Raw genomic sequence first — 19,236 nt, 5'->3', positions numbered from 1 at the left:
CTCCGCGAACCTTCGGGCCGGTAGTTGACGATTGGGGTGAGATTGTCGAAGGCTGACCGGATGAGCTTGGCATCCTTGTTAGCATCGGAACACTTCGATGCCGACAGTAGCGTGTATCAGAATAAGCTGCACACTTTACCGGGTAGCGTTGATCCGAAGAACTGGTTCATTCATGATTGGCTGCTATTCCAGATATCTCTTTTTTGTGCATATCAGCCGCACCATCTGCATGGATACTGGCACGATAATATCATCAAATTCGTGTCTATTCACTATTAGTCCATGATTTACTGGCGCTTAGTACGATTCAACCTCTATGGATATGTTCCACCTGGCCTTGTTCGTGGGATCCCTGCTAGACTTTGAAGTAGCCTCTCCACAGACGTGCTAGCTTCCCTTCAGGATCCCACTCATCAACCACCTTCTTCAGCCTCTGTTGACTCTCCTCGCTGTAGTGCTTTTGCACCTGCTGTTTGCTTCCTGCGTAATTCATGTAGACAAACCCATTGTTCAGACCACGGTCCGCTGCCATGGTTTCAACTGTGCTGATGAACTCCTGTGAACTATCCTCCACCAGCTTGTCCAGTTGAGGATCCTCCCAAGTCGTAGAAATCTGTACAATCATCAAGGGTCCCTCCTTTGGGCCAAGACCAAACGTGTTGCCACCATTCTTTTGCATTGCTTGGAGAATGTTAACCGACAAAGGTTGGAAAACCAAGAAAGGAACGACGCTGCTTCCGTTGGCGGCCTCAAGGAGCTTAGCATTGCGGGCCTCAAAAAGAGGTACAAGATCTGTGAAGAATGATGCGGATTTGGCCGATACTGTGATATCCCACCAAGTCTGTCGCGAACCGTAGGGAACGTCGATAAGTTTGGAGTGCGTAGAGATGTTGGCTACAACCGTCTCATTCGAGACAGCCCCAGGAATATCCGTGAGCGAGGAGAAGACTGGAGGTATACTTTTCGCTGGCGAGGGAATCGTGGAGTGATAAAGACTTGTGAGCGCAATATATCCTTCAAAGAGCGGCTGATAGGTCAGGACGAAAAAGCTGTGCGCATTTTGATCTTCTGGCAGACCATTCTCAGTCAAGTTCTGGAAATGTGGTATGATTGTCGTGTTGAGAGCGCCTGGGTGAATGAGTGAAGTTGACCACAAATCGCCCTGTTCAAAGGAAGCCAAGTCAAAGCGTGTCACGATGCCAAAGTTGGAACCACCACCGCCTCGTAGTGCCCAGTAAAGATCGGTGTTGGTATCTGGCGATGCGTTGACGATATCACCGGATGCGATAACAACTTCATAGTTGCGCACGTTATCGCAAGCCCAGCCTTTGGAGCCTGAAAAGTACGAAATACCACCACCGAGAATGAGTCCGCCTACACCGACATTCGCCACACGCCCGCCTACTACAGCGAGTTTGAGCGGATCAAGAGCCTCAGAGACGTTGATCCATCGGTTTCCAGGTCCGATAGAAACAGTTTCGCGGTCTTTAGAAACGGTGATGTTGTTGAGATGCTGAAGATCGATTGTGACACCACCGGCGACATTAGAGCCACCTGCGAAGGCAGTATGGCCGCCGCTCTTGACGGAGAAGGGCGCATCCAGAGAAGTGAGAATCTTCATCATCTTTGAGACATCTTTCGTGGTTCGGGGAGAGACGAAGCAATCAGGATAAACTTCTGCTTGGCGATGGGACCAGTAATTATTGGCTAGGATGTAAGATGTCGTGTTGGAGTAAGCGACGTCGGAAGGAAATTGTTCTGCGATGGCAGCGCACTACATAATGTTAGATGTAATACGAAGGGGAGGGACGGGTGTGGTACCGCATCGTCGGAGCCATTGAGAGCATAGCTTGTGGCAGTCGACAGCCCAGCAAGAGCAGGGATGAAGATGAGCTGTGGCACTCTCATCTTGGGCACAGATAAATGCAAGAGGCTTGGACTTGCATTTGCTAGTAAAGTACAGAAATAAGTAATAAATGCAAGAGTCAAAGTTGTAAAGAGAGAGTGATGATGATGATGGGGGAGGAGGAGGAGAAAAGGCGGACGCCATTTATAAATGAGACGCTAGACATTAGCACTAGCAGCGAATTGTAGTGGGATTGGCAGAAGAAGCAAAAAGACGAAAGCTAATAATATCGGTAGTCATGGATCTACGCTGTAATAATTTGGACTAGACTAGTCATCATAGCGTTCGATTCACTGTTAATCGCTGACAGGAACAAACCAATTAGACATCTTGGTTCAAATCTAGCAACTTTCGTCAGAGGTACATCGCCCATTATTCTCATTCAGGTGAATAAAACCGTCTTTTCTTCACTTGGTGAGTGGGCTTCAACTAGTGAGTCTGACAAGTCTCGCATGTGCAGTTCATTCCCTGTAGAATTGATCCTACACATTTGAGGATCCAATCGCATGTCTCGATTTTGCTGCAGAAAAACGGCGTAGAACGATTGAAACCCGAAATGGAAAGGTCGATATATATTTCACCAGATATTTGTTCCATCAACATCTTGGCATCAAACACTTGCTCCGTATCTTACTCAGTACTTGATCTTGGATAAGGAAAGAACCGAATCGATCGGGATTTGCCGGAAGGGTTGTCGGTCCTTTCTTCAGTGTTGGCCTTTATCGACCAAACGCGTGACGATCAAGATGAACGAAAGATAACTAACAAGCAGTAGACGAACGTAGCACGTTAGGAGTTCAAGTTTCCAAATGATGTATTGAATGAGAGGTATAAGACTACGCGTCGGGGCTCTCAGGCTTTCTCGCATAAATACAGCAACTAGACAGGTTAGCACAAGCAATCAACCCCCCATAATCATACTTACATTGGGTTATAAGCGTGGATCTGACGGTTGTTCAAGTCCTTTCTCACTTCCACAAGAAACATCTCCACCTCCTCCCTCGACCAGCCATGCGCCCTGGAAAACGGTGCCAAGGTCAATGACTCAATCGCATCCATCGAATTCGCATTGTTCCACGTTCCCAACTCTTTATACTTCTTATCCTTGGGCCAAGGGTTGAGGGGCCATTTGAACCGCGTGTCCACGATATCGACGAACCCAGCTTTTTCCATCATGTCCTTGATCCCGTCAAACTCAATTGCAGCGCCGCCGAGTTTGATAAAGGCTTCGCTGAGAAGCGTGAACCATTTTGTGAGAGCATGTGTCTTTGTGAGGGTACCGTCGTCGGAGAGGATGCTGCCACTGACTTCTTGGATCTCGATGTAGCCACCTGGCGCAAGGGCTCTGTTATTTGTTAGAGAGATGCAATGCGGAGTCTTGAGACGGTGAGTTACTTGAAGATTTTGCGGATGTATTCCTCCCAGTCCTTTATACTGAAGGTCATCATTCGGCTGTGGATATAATCGAATGGCTCGGCATAGGCCCATTCCTCATCAATATCATCGATGATGAACCGGACATTCGGTGGGACGCTTTGGGTCTGTTAGTTGGTTGTCTAGACCTAATATCCGCGCGACTTACAATTCTGGCTGAATTGGAGACAAATCAATCCCAACAATCTGGAAGTTCAGTATATACTTCCACACAAACAATACGTCGGCACTTACCTCCGCTTCGTGATGCTCATCCGCAAAATTAATCGCCCAGATTCCTGTTCCGGTACCAAGATCAAGGACACGCTTAACATTCGAGTCAGCCTTATTCGGTGGTGCTAAGCCAAGTTTGTCGCCGAAGGTGAGTAGGAAGAGGTGATGCTGAAGGTCTGTCTTGGATCAGTGGGCCATCTCGTGCTGTCAGGTGATATGTATGTCCGTACCAAGTCGCTCGTTTTCAACTGCGTCGTTGGGAAGATGATATTCTTTGGGAACAATTTAGTGTACTGTATCTTGGTGAAGTGACAGGTGAAACCCACTCCCTTCCTTATATCGATGGTATGTTCGTCCGTTCTCTTCTCGGTAGCTTAGGATGGAACTGGAGACACTTTGAGTTGACGATGCAACATCCTACATCCAGTCAGTCGTTTCACTCGTTGACATGGAAGATTTATGTCGCTCACACTTCCTCGTGTGGAGTCATCATCATCTGCAACCTGCAACAGGCTTAGCAATGGTTCATATGATAAACAACAATACAAACCTGTTCATCAGGACGCAGTACTGGATCTGCTTCGACAACGGCCATAATGTTGTATACTGTGAATAACTTGAAAAGAAGAGAAGAGGGTAGAGTAGGAAATAAGAAACATGATCGATTACGAACAGCAGATCATTATCTTTCATATGGTCACGTCATGAAACGTGTTTTCTTAGCGAACCAACGGGATACTTCCAAGACGCTGTTCATCCGTTGACAGGAACCAACATGCATATCGACACCCCAAAATAGGCCTGTGATCCGATGTTGGTGTGGGGTACAACTGCAAGAGTCGCGGGTAATATTGAGTACAGCAACAAACATTTGATACGAGATTTGAGTGTACATCCATCCATCTTCATTCAGGTACTACTTCTAATTGAGAACTCGGACATTTCAACAAACGTCCTCACTTGAGTAATGACTCTTTTGCTCTATCACAGGCCAAGTTCTTGCAGCCTTTACGATGCGTCGAGATCTTGGCTAAGAAACCCAAACGTCAACGGGCCGAGTTCCGAGCAAGGGTCACGACGGGGAAGGGTTCCGAACCTGTCACGGCTGTTACTTTGACACCTTGGCAAACTATCCCCTCACACGACATATCCGCTCCAATGCAGGTTTCTAACCAGTTACCACAAGGTGTTATGCAGTACAAACACAGAATAGCCATGAGTTAAGTTGAATGATAAAATGAAATGTACTCCGCGTTAATATCAATACTTGCTAAATAAGACAACCTATCGTCTGGCTCCTAAATCAATACTTCGCCTTCTAATCTTCTCAACTGGTCCAAACACGCTGTTAATTAACTCCTTCTTATTAATCTTTCCCATAGCATTTCTCGGCAACATCTCAACAATCTCCAAATCCTGAGGAATCTTGTACGCTGTGATTCTGGGCTTCAGAGCAGCTCGCAATTGTGGCAACGCCATCCTCTCCTCGCCCTTCTGTGATAGGACAACTACTGCCGCAACTTTCTGACCCCAGGATTCTGAAGGAAGTCCAACAACGGCGCACTCATCAATCTCGTCTAGAGACAGAATTTCTCGCTCCACTTCGAGGGCTGACACCTTTTCGCCACCTGTCTTGATGATATCTGCGCTTCGGCGGCCCTGGATGAAGTATGCTGGTCCTCGAGCCCAAGAGCCCGACTCGCCCTTGCCAGAACCTGGAACAGTTCGGCGAATGGCGATATCACCAGTCTTGAACCATCCATCGGTAGTAAACTCTTTGGCTGTGGCTTCAGGGTTGCGCCAGTAGCCGGTGAAGATGGTGGGTCCGCGCAGTTGGATCTCTCCGATACGTTCCTTTCCAGTAGCAGGATCGATCTCATCTCCTGGCTGAACGACAGTCTGAACACCAGTATCGTCGTCAGTCTCCATTAAACGCGCCTCAACGGAAGGAAGAGGCCAGCCAACAGAACCGTCTACGCGGTCAATATCGGCGAGACCACAAGACAAGGCCATCCCGACTTCTGTCATTCCATAACGTTCGAGAAGAATGTTGCCGTCGGAGAGTTGGATCCACCCATCGCGAATTGGCTTAGGTAGAGCAGCTGATCCAGAAAAGTTGAGGCGTAGGTTTCGAGGGGAGATAGCTTCTTTGCCCGCCTTTTGCATTTCTGGGGACAGTGACTCGTACGACTTAAGCATACGGGCCCAGATGGTTGGCACTGCGGTGAAGAATGAGATAGGGACCTGCGCCTTCTCGCCTGCTGCTGTCTGAAAGGGGGCTGTCAATCTCTTCCAGACCTTATCAACGTTGAACGGAAACATGAACTCAATGCTGCTTCCGGCTAAGATTGGTGTGAGAAGAGCATTGACTGTGCCGTGAATGTGGTGAAGAGGCAAAACGTGCAAAAGTCGGTCGCTAGGTGAATATCGCCACGCTTCCAAAAGACTAGATGCTTGGGCGGTGAGATTGGCCTGTGTAAGCACTACGCCCTTTGGTCTAGCAGTTGTTCCAGAAGTAAAGAGCATCATGCCGCCCTGCTGAGAATCCGAAAACTCTGCAAGCTCGATTTGCTTTTCTTCCGCGGTGGCATGGCCGGTTCCATCGAGTTGGTAGAATCGTGGTGGGTTTGCTAGGCCCTGGCTGATGACTTCCTTTGCTTTAGAGGCGTATTTGGAGGATGAGATAAGAACAAGAGCTTGACTGTTTTCGAGGATATATCGCAGCTCAGGTGCGGGGAAAGCTGGTGCCAGTGGTAGAGCAATAGCATTGGAGGCAAGAATAGCCAAAAGTGTGACTGTAATATGGTTAATCCTGATCAATTGCGGCATATGAAGGATTATACATACCGACGTATTCATAACCGCTTTCCACCATGAAAGCAATTCTTTCACCAGAGACATCCGTTCTGCCGACTTGGCTCAACAACTGTTCCTTAGCGTGGGCAATGCTCTTGAGCAGGGTACCGTAAGAAAAGGTTGCTCCTGTGTCATTCTCCAGTACTGCAAGTGAAGCCGGCTCATGCTTCTGAATAGCCTCAAGGAATGATGAGCGCTGAAGCGTGGTTGGGCTGTCGGATGATAGAAACGGCATTTTGGTGTTTGGTTTGGTTCATTAGATGTCTTTTGGTTATTGAAGGTCACAGGTCTTAATAGATTGATGATATATATATAAACAAATCATGCATGCATGGGTCTGATGAAGAAACTGCAGACGCGTATCTTATGAGGCTGAATAGAGATGGTTCGGCATTAGATTTACATGCCGAGTACGGGGTCTAGGGGCAAATTGCGGGGACATCGGGAAGACGGGGACGACGGGGAGTTAAGGCTAACGAGAGAAAAGGCGATCAAGTTCTTGATTTGGCAAATCTGTTGGGGAGTTATGCTCAACAAACCGATATCCCATTGACAGATATCTTGATGACTATAGAATATAATCTTGAGTTGCTTTGTTGCTGTTCTTGCCGAGGCTATTCTGGATCCGAGTATCTTATCTAATCTCTTATCCATCCACCCGATTACAACCCGATTGGATGACATGCTTTCGTACAGAGACGAAATGAATGAATCAGTTAATGCCGATTTAAAGCGAGTTGCTGAGTTCTTCATTTCTTCATCCTTAACCGTCGACTTTTGCGTCAATATCAGGCAGGGAGATAGGTGCTCTATTTTCTATTCATTTGACTGGTATCCATTTGCTATAATTGATCTTTATCATCAACGGTAATCTTACCTCTTACTTAGGCCGCTCCGGCAAATGAAAGATCACTAGCAGGGGCTGCACTAAACCACAAAATACCCTTATCTTCTATCTCACGACACTGAGGCTTGATCCCGCGGGTACTGACTTGTGGTCCGCTCATTAAAGTGAGCCCACTCCTCCTCATACTACGTTGAGCCTTTTCAGCGCAGTGGGTTTCAATTCTAGAGATACGAAAATAAACAGCCGAAGACATCTGATCTAAGTAGCACAAACTGACCTCCTAATTCTGTATCTCCTGGTGGACAATTTTTCTCATCCTGATGCCAGCCCTCCCAACGGATCCATACACCTTCAATCTCAACATATCGGTAAAACGTTCGACTTGGATCAAACTCGGCCTGGAAAAGGCTACATATGGCTGCTAGACCTGACAAGTCACTACAAATGGTATTCGGTGGTCTTCAGGATGCATTATATCAATGGACATGACGGATGGCTTCAATCGTTCGCGCCAGCTGCCATCTGTTGACAAGCACGTGCGACCTACCACAGGTTTCGATAAACAAAAGACTGGCAATTAAGATGTCAATTAGCAAACATGACTTTGTGTATTTGCCCTCATAATTATATGTTGCTCTAACGGAGCAAACCATTCACCCTGCTCTGATCAAGGGTAGTGATCACCGTGTCCTCCCCTCATTTTGTACATGTTCTTCGTCTCGTGCATAACTGTGCTCTTCGGTTCGTTCTCGTTATCCTCTTGTCAATCACTCAGCACCCTCCCAACTGCACAGAAATATGTCAGTAAAAGATCATTCGTTCCATTCAGGAGGCTCACCTGGCTATCATGATATGGTGAAGGAGTTGGAACTCTTTGTCGAGGCGCTCCTCAAGAAACGCAAAAGAATCGTCAATTTTCTTGCAGAGTCTCTCCTCGAGTCTGTCTCGGCCGGGCTTCTTGTCGTCAGTCATAGCGGTGGCTTTGGATGTCTCGCTCTCTCCACTACTATTCTTGTCGGTTTGGTCGGCTTTTGCAGGAGGATGTTGGACCCCGAGGGGAGGGAAGCCAAAGGGGCCAGTTTTGGGACTAGGTTCTTGCTGCTTCTTGATCTGGTACATAGCGTAAGTCTTGAACTTCTTTTCGAACTCTGGGTCATCGGGGCGAGGATACGGCGGCTCATGAGCGTCAGACATGATGGGTATAATGGAGGAGTTGATGACCAGTGTGAGTTGCAATGTGTTTGGCGTTGTTGGATGAAAGTGAGAGAAGGAAAAGAGAGGAGACTAAAACATCGGAACAAAGGTTTACCACCAAGCTGGACTTTCCTATTCAAGGAAGTGTTACCATGTTTTGAAAAGGAAGGAGGATCGCGGATTCATGAGTGGGAGTATGCCACTCTTTCCGGGCAATTGTAGAGTGAAGTAGGCGCCTTTAAACACTTGCATTTCTTCTCTCATGTCCTTCGAAGGACCCCCGTTGATCGAGTTTGTCAATCATTCTTCCCCCCAACAGGACCACCTTTCGCCCATCTTGCCATATTTTCTTTATACATTCAATATCAGAACGATTACCAAAATAATCAAGCATGCGCTGGCCAAAATAAGCAAAATACTCGAGTGTATAGATCTAGCGGTCGTTCTTTTCCGTTTCTTTGTTGAAGTCTATTGGGATTATGCTTTACTGTAAACTTTTATTATCCTTCAGGCTTTCTCCGCATATCATATGGCGTATGACAATAATACGAATTATCTTGGTTATAGAGAGTCAATAAATTTGGCAGAAACCCAGTCGCACTTAATCTGCAAAATTAGCTCTGCCTATTTCCATTCTCAGCTTTGGTCTTACACTTTATTGACTCTCATAGGTCTTGTCTGTGGGGTTTTTTTTTCTTCGCGATATTCAAAGTCTAATACTGAGTTTTTCTTCACACTGCAGCATTTGACCGCCTATGAATACTTCGTCCTTTACCTCCTTCATCATTCTTCACAGCTTATCCTTTACCAAATTCTTCTTCGTCCAACAGCACTCTTCTACAGACACAGTGCCATCAAAACACTTCCACCCTTTCCTTCGCCTGCCTTCTAAGGTCAGGGAGCTCATCTGGAAAAAATGCGCTGTTGACCGGAAGAGACATCGCTGGGAAATATATGAGTTTGACCCGTTGATGCGCGACAAGGCTCTTTGCATTCCCGAAGCAGTATTGGATGAAATGTGGGCATACCGTGCCAACAAGGGGTTATGGCAAGCATGCTTTGAGTCAAGACGTGTCATGCAGAAACATGAACAACAACAGAACCGTCTCGCTGAGACACAAGGGTTGGAAACGCAGCCGGCATGGTACAAAATGGAACGCCTCAAAGAAGCCGGCCGTTCGAGGTTGTCTGGACGCGCCCAGTTATTCGAGGACTAACCCAAGGAGTCTTCTATTACCTAATAAAAAAACATAAAAAAAACATCAACTTAAGTGAACTTTGCCTACTATAATTTCCAGATGCAGACTCGGCCATTATGGATAGAAACCGCTACCAGACTTTTATAGTATCGAAAGGTAACGCGTTCAAGGTAATGATAATGAGGCGCGAGGTGGATGTGGCTGTGGTGGCTTAAGAGACCCACGTAACTTCCATTGTCAAATCAAATGTCGTGTTTCCTTGTGACGGCATCTTTAACACAACACTAGACCAAAAATAAGATCGACCCAACAACGACTTTTAGACTCGATATCGACACACAATGCGACGACCAGCAAAGCCCACTTTGTCTTCAAGATCGATATGACTTCTGATGACCTCTCCAAGCTTACTTCAAAGTTATCTCATAACCCTGACAAGAGGCTGGCTACTCTGAGGCGCATTCGCGATATCGTCTTGAGTCAACAGGAAAAACACGAAAGTCAACAAGCACAAAACACCGCTCAATGGCTTCGCTTCCACAACTTTTTCCATCGTGAAAGTGAGCTCTATCGAGAAAAGGTCGCCTCCCTCATTACCACTGGCTGTGCCGAGACAGAAGATGACCAAGCATGGGCAAATTTCCTGTGTCTAGCCGTCGACGTCACGTCTCTGCGTGCCCTCTATGATACGAACTGGACTCGCGAAGTTATTCGTGAAACAGACGCGTGGTTACGCGACAATCCCGTCATGAAGACGCATAGATACATTTCTTCGCGTGATACCCTCTTGATTCTTCAAAGCGCGACCCCTCCAAGTCAACAAGAGGCAATCTTTTGTTCTGCCGATGAAGCAGGCAGGCTGGTTGACTCGGACACAATCTTGGTGGTAAGAGATCAGCAAACGTTTCCATGGGGAGGTCGACCTATCGATGCACTCTTCAAGAAGCATCTATCCAAGTGGCCAGAGCACAAAAAGATACACGTTACCATCCTAGATCTACCAGTAAATGGGCCCATTACACGTCGCAAAACCATCCGCGAGGTGACGCAAAAGATGATCCACGGAAATCCTGCAAATCAACGCTGGAATATTCTAGACCTCAAAAGTCCTGACAATATCCCTCATCCGGAATTTCTGAACAGACAACAACAAAATTGTTCGCTCCTTCATTGTTTTCCCCTCCACAATACAAGCCTGGTTACGAAAAACACATTGAAATTTTTGTTAATAAGTGAAGGTGGTAACCACACTGGGATGCATGTTGATACCCATGGCTTGGCAACCTTTATTACTGTACAACAAGGCGAAATCGGTTTCGGCTGGATCGCTCACGAGACACCCCAAGATCGTCTCGACATCCACAAAGATAAAATTCCCGATTCTCTGAAACGAAAAGCTCGCTTCATAGTTCTCAGGCCAGGAGAAACAGTCTATATGCCCTCGGGTACGATACACTTCATCTTTCGCCGACAGGCCGTCCCCACCATGGCAACAGGTGGACATATTCTCACATGGAAGAGCATTCCGAAATGGCTGTCAATCATGAAGATGCAAGAACTGAGCCAGGAGCCTGTTGAAGCAGATGTTACAAAAGAATCTACTCGGGCTTATCTCAATTGTTTGAAGCAAATTCTAAAGGAAGACAAGGCCGCTCAGTCCTCAAATATACCCAGACCAGAGCAACTACAGGAGAATTCGGCTGAAGAAAAGGATGCTGCAAAGAGAGATATGGGTGTGGCCTGGTCAATAATAAAGGTATGTTGAAGCAGTGACTATATAGGGTTGCACTAACGACCTTAGAATTGGGATAACATTACAAAGGAAGACTTATTAGATAAAGAGAAGAATTTTGGCGTTTAATTTTGAGACATTCATTGATATGATAAGATGGACAATGTAAGATATGTATAAATAGTCCAACATTAGTTGCAAGGCGTCTTGAAAGCGATACACCTGTGAATTTAGGCACTTTGACAAAGTGTGCATCTACTGATAATAAAATCGTCAATATTGCCCGCTCGAAAAATTGGCCTTAATAAACAATGTTTCCAGTTCTGGTCACATACTATCAAGGTTAACAAACAAAGACAGGTCAGGTCACATGAAAGGCCAAATACCTTTGGCTTCTGCCTTGTGCTGCTAAATCGCGCCTTTGTTACAAACTAACATGCCAGTGTCACTAAGAAACACGTAGCTTTTGATAGAACAAAGCTTGAAAGGAGCATGCAGTCTCTATGCATAAAAATGCACTTGGTAACGCTCTAAATTCCACTTCATTCTTCAGAATAAAACAATCAACAGCAGAGACACAAAATCTACGAAAATGGTGCCAAACACAGGACTGCATGAGCCTTCAGCTACCGACTGGACTGAAGCGGAAAAGGCAGAATTGGTAGAGTATTACAAATTTTGTATCGAGCAACGAGACAACTGTATCGAGAGCTTGGAAGCAATCTGTCAGGAGCAGGAGGATTTAGAAGTACTGCATCGGAAGCAGAAGGATTCAGAGGAAAAGGATGGAGATTCAGATGATGACCACGATAAAGATGTGCAAGTTCAGTACGATGATCTCGTTCGCAAAGCTATTGATCAGGTAACTCTCATGGAGGGTTACCTTGACATCTTGATTTTCATCGAAGCTGAGATGGAGGCGAGTGATCTGTCTATTCCTTAGATTAAATAAACTCTATCAAAGGACACTTGAGTAAATACCCATGAAGCATAAAATTATTTTGGTTTGTGATTTATAACATGCATTATACAAATTTCAGATGCGAAATTTAGATTTAAACTCTTGTTTCTCGACTAAAAGTTAGACTCAATAAGCGCTTGAACTTTCTATTGAGTAAAATCCTGGCAGTCTATATAAAGAGATCAGGAGACTACATCCATCTTCATTCACAAACTCCGAATCATTTTTTCTCTTTAGAGACGACTCTTTCGTACTCTCCAACTCGATCACACAAGTAGCTCGCCTCTACAACAAGGCTTACGGACAACGAAACAGAAAGATATTCGCCTGGAAAACAGTCAACTCTGTGAACAGACAACTCAAGATGTACCAACATCAAGGAAACTCCCAGTCCGGGCCGGTTCAGGTGAATCAACTCCGCAGTGGATATCAACTCATTACCGACTATGCGATAAGAGCAGCAAGAGAAAACAGCCGTAACTCTATGTCACTGGCCCGGGAGCAGGCACGAATGCTCAGGAAAGTGATCCGAGAAGCTGAAAAGCAAATGCTTGGAGCCGATAGTGCACGTATGGAGTGGTTAGATCTCCAGATGCAGACTATGGAGGATGAACTTTAAAGATGTCGAAGCATTGAAGCGACTCATAGGACCATGATGATCACCATGGAGGCTCTGATGTGGACGACATGCTCTCGACAAAGCTAGCACAATTTTGTCAATATTCTCGGGAGAATGGCGAAGAAGTCCGAACTTTGAAGCGCGGAAACACGCCATAACGCTATATCAGAGTAAAACCCGGCGTTCTGATTAAACCCATGGACAGATCGCGATCAATTGAGAAACTATTCGGAAATATCTCCAAAATGGGCGTCATCACTGGACCGACATCAAGATAGATCAGATGGGAAATGCAGACTGTTCACAAGGATCACGGCACCTATCCCGGCAAAGACTGCCTTTCAAGTAAGGTGTTGTCTTTACGTAGATCTTGTCTGTCTTGTTCAATTTTTACTGTTGAAATTTATTAATTACAACTTCTCATATCTTATCCAAGCACTATGTAACGCGCACTCTAAATGTGACATTCTGCCATGGCTTGCCATCACGGTTCATTCTTATTTATGCTGGACTTTGAAGACTTTCTCAACTTTCTCTCAGCTTCGTAAACACCCTTTGATGCCGTGATGCTTGTCTCTGTCCCGAATGCGTGGGCACTGTTTGGTATCTGTAACCTGCTTCCGTAAGGTGCGTCTTCCAATTCCACAACCGCAATCCTATCTGAATCGTCGGTAGCAATACCGTGTAGAATGTGTGTACTCTCTCCACTTCGGAGAGTAGGAACCCAACCGTTGACTTTTTTGAGGAGAGGCTTGAAAGTCGATAGACAAGAACACGCGATACCCGAGACAAGTTCCGCCAGGGACCATGAAGCTGCAGTAACATTCCACCATGTAAAGTCCTTTTCGGGTGTAAGCCATTGCAGTCGGAGGATGGAAATAGCTATTGTACTGGCAACGTTAGCTGGACGTGCACAACCAGGGTGGCAGAACTTACAAGAAACCCAGTCCGAAGATGCCAGAAAGCCACAATTTTTGTGACAAAGGCAGTTTCAATTTCCAGACAATGGGGAGAGGCATTACAATAATCGCAAAGTCGACAACAATGTGCATTATCCCATTGATATACCACATCAACGTCTGGTCTTTGAAACACCTTCCCTTGATTCTCGGATCCCAGAATGCTTCAAGTGGAATACAGAGCGTACAAATTCCCACTATCGTTATCGCACTCCATATCGAAAGAAATACTATAGAGCCTATGTAGACCCAACGCATACGTGAAACGTTCATGATGCGGAGATATTGTAGTAGGAATGTTATTTTGCAAAAGCTTAGGGATATTGTGTAGAATAGGACGGAAAGCCAGAAGCACTGGGTATAGTTAGAACCTGATGGAACCTCGAGGGGAAGTCTCTTACTCTGCCGTAAAGAACTATTTGATCAAGAGATAACGTCCAATCGTGTCGTCCAAGACCATGTCTCGTCACTAAAGCTGTTAGTGTGTGTCGCTTGTTCTGACGTGGCAGAACATACTGTCAGCAATCGAGGCACCGCAAGCTATTAAAAAGGCCTGTAAGTTGCATGTTAAATTCAAGCGTACCATGAAACATTTTTGTGATACTGACCAAAGCAAGTACGGCAGAGATATCGTCGAGTCCAGTTGAACGGATAAGTCTTCTGCAATAAAGTCGTCCAGCAACCAGCAAGGACCCTACAGCCATCAACGCCACCGAGACACCAAGCATAAGATCCGATCTTGTCTCATGAGACCTCGCAGCTTGCTCGGCTGTAATATTCATTGTGGAGACTGTATATGTACAGCTGTCGAGGCAAAGATAGACGAGTGAGAAGGAGCAAGTGAATCACAATACTGAAAACTCTGCACACAGATGATGTTGTGTACACCAAGGTGCCGATGATTTATCAGTCGTCAACGTAAAAAATTGAAACCTTATAATTAATTTCTGATAAGCCGGAAATAATGATCTTTTGGCTGATATTGAAGGCACCATTGGCTGGGATCTTCCGCTAGGCTGCCACAAGGTTCGATAGCTTAAAGTCACCCCGCCTTGAAAATGCCAGGCGAATATTGCTGTCAGCAAAATGCTTCAGATCAAGTAGAGAGAAGGTCAAGATTGATGTGATAATTTGGCAGGATCATAGCTGTTGATATCAATCTACTTGACTGCTGCTACTACATCTCATTACAGCAGCATTGCAACTCTAAATCCGAATACGGAACCGGAAATATGACATCTGGAATGCAGCACTAACTCGATGCAGTTGGATAACAAACTTGGCCGAACAGGAATGACATTCGTAAGGGATCAAATAGCGATGTGGATGTATCCGAAGTCCATATCGGCGAATTAGCTTCCGCAAAGCTTGATGTCTGAGGTGTTATGCCTTGACGGGAATCCAGGTACGCTGCAAACGGAAATTGGTGTCACACGAAACGGGCGGTTTCCCACAACCATGGTGTCTGAATCTCGTGTCCAGGCTCTCGGAACGGCCGTTGAGATTCGCATTCCTCTTGGCTTGACATAAAGGTTTGAGTTACTGCCGATCTTCAAGCGCTAACATTCCAAATCATGGGACTGGCCAATTTGCAAGAAGGTGCGGTTTTTTTAATGCGATCGTAGCCTTCCTCACACCTTGGTAGCCATCGCGAACTTCAGCGAGGATCTCGATAGTAAGCATAAAGCTAACCTTTACGACTACTCCCTTCTAGAGTAGACTTTGTTCTCGTGCCCCTCCTCACATGTCGGCTTCAATACTCCTCGTCGCATCTCCAAAGCACATTTAGTCCACATTCTAGGCCCTTCGATCAGAAATTCCCCTTCCCATTTCTTATATTGTCCAATGTATCCGTCCCAGTCTCCCTGCCTAAACTCGACATTCTGAAGCTTATCGCCAACCTTAAAGAGGTTGAGAATGTTGAACATGTCGAGTGAAGCCTCTTTTGTTAATGGAGGCTTCGCTGGGCGGAACTCCTCATTGTCAAGTTCAAAGTTTGATGTCTCGTCGTACATATTGAGATATATGGTCAGGTTGGCCAACTTGGGTAGGCTCTCAGCGACAGCTTTGAGGTGCTTCCATGGCCACACGCCATCAACCCGATCCAAGTCAATGGTCAAGTTTGTTAGTCCCGGAGCCCATTTGCCCAAACTTCGTATCTGTTCTACTGAAAAGCTCGACCACTTCAACTCTGTAGTTGTCCATTCTAGATGCTTGAGCGAAGATCCGTGATGCTTCAATACGGACTCAAGAACGTCATCTCTCACAGTTCCACTCTTGGTCCAAGTAAGGCTCTCCAGTCGTGGATGTACTGCTGTTATGAAATCTCGTGCCGGGAACAGCGTGGCCTCCGGATATCTGTTCCTGCGGAGCCGGTCATCCGCATGCTGGTATAAATAATCGTTATTGATGTCGAATCCGGTCATGTACTGTATCCATTCGCCCTGGATCTTTAGTGTCTTCAGCCTGGTGAGTGCGTGAGGAAGACTTTCGTAGAGGCCCTTTCCTCTTGGTATCCTATCATACTCGGCGATTGCCAATGTATGTACGTGGGAAAAGTCCATGGCTTCCAGCCAGCGCTGAATATTTTCCAGAGATCTTCTCTCAGCTGGAGTATGTCTCTGTGAATACCACATTTTGTGATGTCCTTGATACATGTGGACAAGTTGGTAATTTGGCCGCGGGAAGGAAGCTAGATGTTCCACGAAAGCTTGCAGACATTCCCATTGCCATCTAGCTTTGTAGTACATATCTACAGTCCACATGACGATTGGGTTGGTTGAAGAAGACACAGGCCATGTGCCATTCTCGCCCGTCCAGTGATCTCCTTTGGGCCTTATATGAGACCACTCATCATGATCGAAATTGTAGTCTGTGAGGGACAGAATCTGTGGCCTTGCGATGTATCGTTCACTGCCGTCGAGTTTGAAAGGTAGCCGGTCTTCACCATTGAAGTCTTTGGGAAATATGGTCGTCATATGTAACTCGGTAATGTTAGGGCATACTTGCAATGCTTCATGGACACGTCCGTAGGTGCTGTATGGAGATAACACAGCGTTGATTGAAGTTGGACAAGGGTCATCGGGGGTCCATTGCTTCGGTTTATCTCTGGCAGTTACTGGCAGCGAAAAAAGACCAACGGCACTAATGGCAATGATCAGTAACTTCATTTGTCTGTAAAATGTATTTTGCCGCCTCATCGTGAAAAATGGTGGTGAATGTCGGTCAGGACATTGTTTATCTGGTGGAACATAACAATGATATAAAAGCTGACGTGGGGAAGACAATACGACAAGCGAGACCAATGACACGTTGTCCCTTATCGTGCTGACTCACAAATTCACGACTGCCTGGAACATTAGATTAAGCATCTACAGGGTACAGGGTCTGATGATTCTAGTGGTGATCGCGTTCTAGTTATGCGAAATATCTAAATTTAGGGCTATTGCCTCAACATAATGATTTGACTGCAACCAAGCTATGCAATCCGTGACTAAAAGTCTTCCGGCTTTACCTTTTTAACTTTTCAAATTTGACCAGGCAAGTAGATTCCTTTCGCTCGTTAGCTCACTTGTTGGACTGTACCAATGATCACAAACATACCTTAACTTTAGGAAATCTCTCGTCATAGAAAGTCTCAACTCGTGCCGTAATCGCAGGGCTTGTTTCCTCAAAACCAGGTGCAATCGTAGTCTTGTACTCTCGGTACATAGCAGCACCCAGAACAGTCATCTCTGCCATAGCGAGGCTATTCATATCAATCAGTATTCGCTCTCATTTAACTTGCACGACACAAGGTGGGTATGACTTACTGCATGCCGATGCACATTCTTCCACCGGATGAAAATCCCCAGAACCATCGATTCAATTCACTCGCCTTCTCGCCAAGCCATCTCTCTGGGTTGAATACCAACGGATTCTCAAATACTTCCTCGTTACGATGCATGATCCAGGGTGACATTCCGACAACTGTATTCTTGGGGATAACATATCCATCAATTGTGGTATCGTCGCCTGTAGATCGAGGCTCTGTACTCGGCAGCGGTGCATACAATCGCAGTGTCTCCTTGATGACAGCTTGGAGATAAACGCATCGGTCAGCGACTTCTGCTTTGGGGATGCCCTGCTTATTTAGTGAGTCATCTGAGATGGCTTGGACTTCTTCGCGGAGTTTTTCTTGATATTTCTCGTTTCCGGGCAGAGATAGAGACCATACGAGGAACATGAGTGTGTCACTAGTTGTGTCAATTCCAGCAAGGAAGTGGTCAGCGCATTCAGATGCCATTTGCAGATCACGCATTCCGTCTGGTCGTTGAGTTTCGTGATACTGCCAGAGACGTTCGAGGATGGACACATGTTCATCTAAATTGTTATTAAGTTGACCTTTTTGGCAGGCTAGAGTTACGTACCTTCGGTGAATTCGACCTCCTGGGCATCAGCCTCAGCACGGAACTGCTTGAATGCAGAAAGCGCATATGCACGAATACCGGTATATGTTGTAGGTTGTTGCATGGGTAGAATAGGTTTGACCAGTGCTCCCATGAAACTCGATTGTCGATACAGCCACTGAGTGAACCCCTTCAAATGCACAATGCACCAACTGAGTCGTCGCCGGCTTGGGTGGAGGATATCTGAGATGAGATCACGATGAATCTTAGATCCCCTCACTGCAGCTGTGGCACCGTACTTGCCATACACGAAAGCTGTGATGTTGTCCAAACTGTAGTAGTGGAGAGTACTGAAGATCTCACTGACACCTTCTGGTTCTGCATCAATGAGATTCAAGTACCGCCAGGTTTGTCTCTCAATCATTCTCGCAGTTGCCGGTTTGAGGACTGCTGTCTTGGAGTAGGCATGACTCAAAAGCTTCTTCCTGTCACCATGATCCTTAGGTGAATGGAAAGTGAACAAATTCTGCTCGCCGTAGACGTCAAACATGCGGTAGAAGCTTGTTCTCCCAAACCGGCTTCCAGGACCATAGATTGTGCGCAGGGCAGAGAGGCTGTTGAAAGAGATCTCATTGGGAGCAATACGTACAACGGGGCCGTATTTCTTGTGCAGAGCATTAATGGTGCGAGTGCGAGTTCCTTTCCAGTCTTCGTAGGCCAGACGCCATCTCGTTGCGGCGAAGAGTTTTGGGCCTGGAACGTGACGGAGGGGAGAGAGAAAAGGATCTAGAAGATATTTGACGAAGAGGGCGACTGCTACAACAGCAGCTGCCAACTGAAGAATGGCCATGATGAATATTGAATGATAGAACAATGCCAATTGAATCAACCCAACAAGATACCAGAGATATGTATCTCAATTGACAGG

At 46.0% G+C, this 19,236-nt stretch overlaps 7 protein-coding genes across 7 annotated transcripts; 2 read left to right on the top strand and 5 right to left on the bottom strand.

Moving 5' to 3' along the window:
• Positions 1-238: 238 nt before the first annotated feature.
• EDB82DRAFT_538946 (uncharacterized protein) lies at positions 239-1,969 on the bottom strand. Its single transcript, XM_025727896.2, has 2 exons — positions 1,822-1,969; positions 239-1,774 (listed from the first exon to the last, which is right to left on the bottom strand). The coding sequence occupies exons 1-2, from the start codon at positions 1,906-1,908 to the stop codon at positions 356-358; spliced, it is 1,506 nt and encodes a 501-aa protein (XP_025582317.1). The 5' UTR covers positions 1,909-1,969; the 3' UTR covers positions 239-355.
• Positions 1,970-2,742: 773 nt separating this feature from the next.
• Positions 2,743-4,148, bottom strand: EDB82DRAFT_546981 (S-adenosyl-L-methionine-dependent methyltransferase; the record flags this gene model as incomplete). The annotated part of the gene is made up of 9 exons (XM_065609480.1): positions 2,743-2,785; positions 2,832-3,251; positions 3,302-3,439; positions 3,489-3,526; positions 3,575-3,729; positions 3,784-3,825; positions 3,880-3,970; positions 4,026-4,049; positions 4,104-4,148. The coding sequence occupies 9 exons, from the start codon at positions 4,146-4,148 to the stop codon at positions 2,743-2,745; spliced, it is 996 nt and encodes a 331-aa protein (XP_065464050.1).
• Positions 4,149-4,783: 635 nt separating this feature from the next.
• On the bottom strand, positions 4,784-6,995 carry EDB82DRAFT_464636 (uncharacterized protein). Its single transcript, XM_025727894.2, has 2 exons — positions 6,401-6,995; positions 4,784-6,348 (listed from the first exon to the last, which is right to left on the bottom strand). The coding sequence occupies exons 1-2, from the start codon at positions 6,642-6,644 to the stop codon at positions 4,838-4,840; spliced, it is 1,755 nt and encodes a 584-aa protein (XP_025582315.1). The 5' UTR covers positions 6,645-6,995; the 3' UTR covers positions 4,784-4,837.
• A 2,933-nt stretch (positions 6,996-9,928) lies between these two features.
• Positions 9,929-11,656, top strand: EDB82DRAFT_507284 (uncharacterized protein). Its single transcript, XM_065608785.1, has 2 exons — positions 9,929-11,405; positions 11,451-11,656. The coding sequence occupies exons 1-2, from the start codon at positions 10,032-10,034 to the stop codon at positions 11,508-11,510; spliced, it is 1,434 nt and encodes a 477-aa protein (XP_065464049.1). The 5' UTR covers positions 9,929-10,031; the 3' UTR covers positions 11,511-11,656.
• A 317-nt stretch (positions 11,657-11,973) lies between these two features.
• On the top strand, positions 11,974-12,324 carry EDB82DRAFT_477926 (uncharacterized protein; the record flags this gene model as incomplete). The annotated part of the gene is made up of 1 exon (XM_025727890.1): positions 11,974-12,324. One exon carries the CDS (start codon positions 11,974-11,976, stop codon positions 12,322-12,324), a length of 351 nt encoding a protein of 116 aa, XP_025582311.1.
• A 1,056-nt stretch (positions 12,325-13,380) lies between these two features.
• EDB82DRAFT_247956 (uncharacterized protein) lies at positions 13,381-14,851 on the bottom strand. Its single transcript, XM_025727886.2, has 5 exons — positions 14,529-14,851; positions 14,437-14,473; positions 14,322-14,389; positions 13,898-14,274; positions 13,381-13,851 (listed from the first exon to the last, which is right to left on the bottom strand). Exons 1-5 carry the CDS (start codon positions 14,700-14,702, stop codon positions 13,446-13,448), a joined length of 1,062 nt encoding a protein of 353 aa, XP_025582309.1. The 5' UTR covers positions 14,703-14,851; the 3' UTR covers positions 13,381-13,445.
• A 769-nt stretch (positions 14,852-15,620) lies between these two features.
• Positions 15,621-19,158, bottom strand: EDB82DRAFT_527294 (cytochrome P450; the record flags this gene model as incomplete). The annotated part of the gene is made up of 5 exons (XM_025727883.2): positions 15,621-17,064; positions 17,435-17,472; positions 17,524-17,668; positions 17,733-18,282; positions 18,330-19,158. 5 exons carry the CDS (start codon positions 19,156-19,158, stop codon positions 15,621-15,623), a joined length of 3,006 nt encoding a protein of 1,001 aa, XP_025582306.2.
• Between the last annotated feature and the right edge of the window lie 78 nt (positions 19,159-19,236).

This window comes from Fusarium venenatum (assembly GCF_020744135.1).
Source record: "Fusarium venenatum strain MPI-CAGE-CH-0201 chromosome Unknown EDB82scaffold_3, whole genome shotgun sequence".
Lineage (NCBI taxonomy): Eukaryota > Fungi > Ascomycota > Sordariomycetes > Hypocreales > Nectriaceae > Fusarium > Fusarium venenatum.
The sequence above is the reverse complement of the archived record's forward strand: the minus strand, read 5'-3'. Positions and strand labels throughout refer to the sequence as shown.

What these genes read in the sequence shown, in the direction of transcription:
- EDB82DRAFT_538946 (XM_025727896.2), bottom strand. Translation starts at nt 1,908, where the DNA reads ATGAGAGTGCCACAGCTCATCTTCATCCCTGCTCTTGCTGGGCTGTCG. An exon ending in TCAATGGCTCCGACGATGCG is followed by an intron (nt 1,775 to 1,821) that starts GTACCACACCCG and finishes AACATTATGTAG; the next exon opens with TGCGCTGCCATCGCAGAACA.
- EDB82DRAFT_464636 (XM_025727894.2), bottom strand. Translation starts at nt 6,644, where the DNA reads ATGCCGTTTCTATCATCCGACAGCCCAACCACGCTTCAGCGCTCATCA. An exon ending in AAGCGGTTATGAATACGTCG is followed by an intron (nt 6,349 to 6,400) that starts GTATGTATAATC and finishes ACCATATTACAG; the next exon opens with TCACACTTTTGGCTATTCTT.
- EDB82DRAFT_507284 (XM_065608785.1), top strand. Translation starts at nt 10,032, where the DNA reads ATGACTTCTGATGACCTCTCCAAGCTTACTTCAAAGTTATCTCATAAC. An exon ending in TGGCCTGGTCAATAATAAAG is followed by an intron (nt 11,406 to 11,450) that starts GTATGTTGAAGC and finishes TAACGACCTTAG; the next exon opens with AATTGGGATAACATTACAAA.
- EDB82DRAFT_247956 (XM_025727886.2), bottom strand. Translation starts at nt 14,702, where the DNA reads ATGAATATTACAGCCGAGCAAGCTGCGAGGTCTCATGAGACAAGATCG. An exon ending in TCTCTGCCGTACTTGCTTTG is followed by an intron (nt 14,474 to 14,528) that starts GTCAGTATCACA and finishes TGCAACTTACAG; the next exon opens with GCCTTTTTAATAGCTTGCGG. An exon ending in CGGTGCCTCGATTGCTGACA is followed by an intron (nt 14,390 to 14,436) that starts GTATGTTCTGCC and finishes TAACAGCTTTAG; the next exon opens with TGACGAGACATGGTCTTGGA.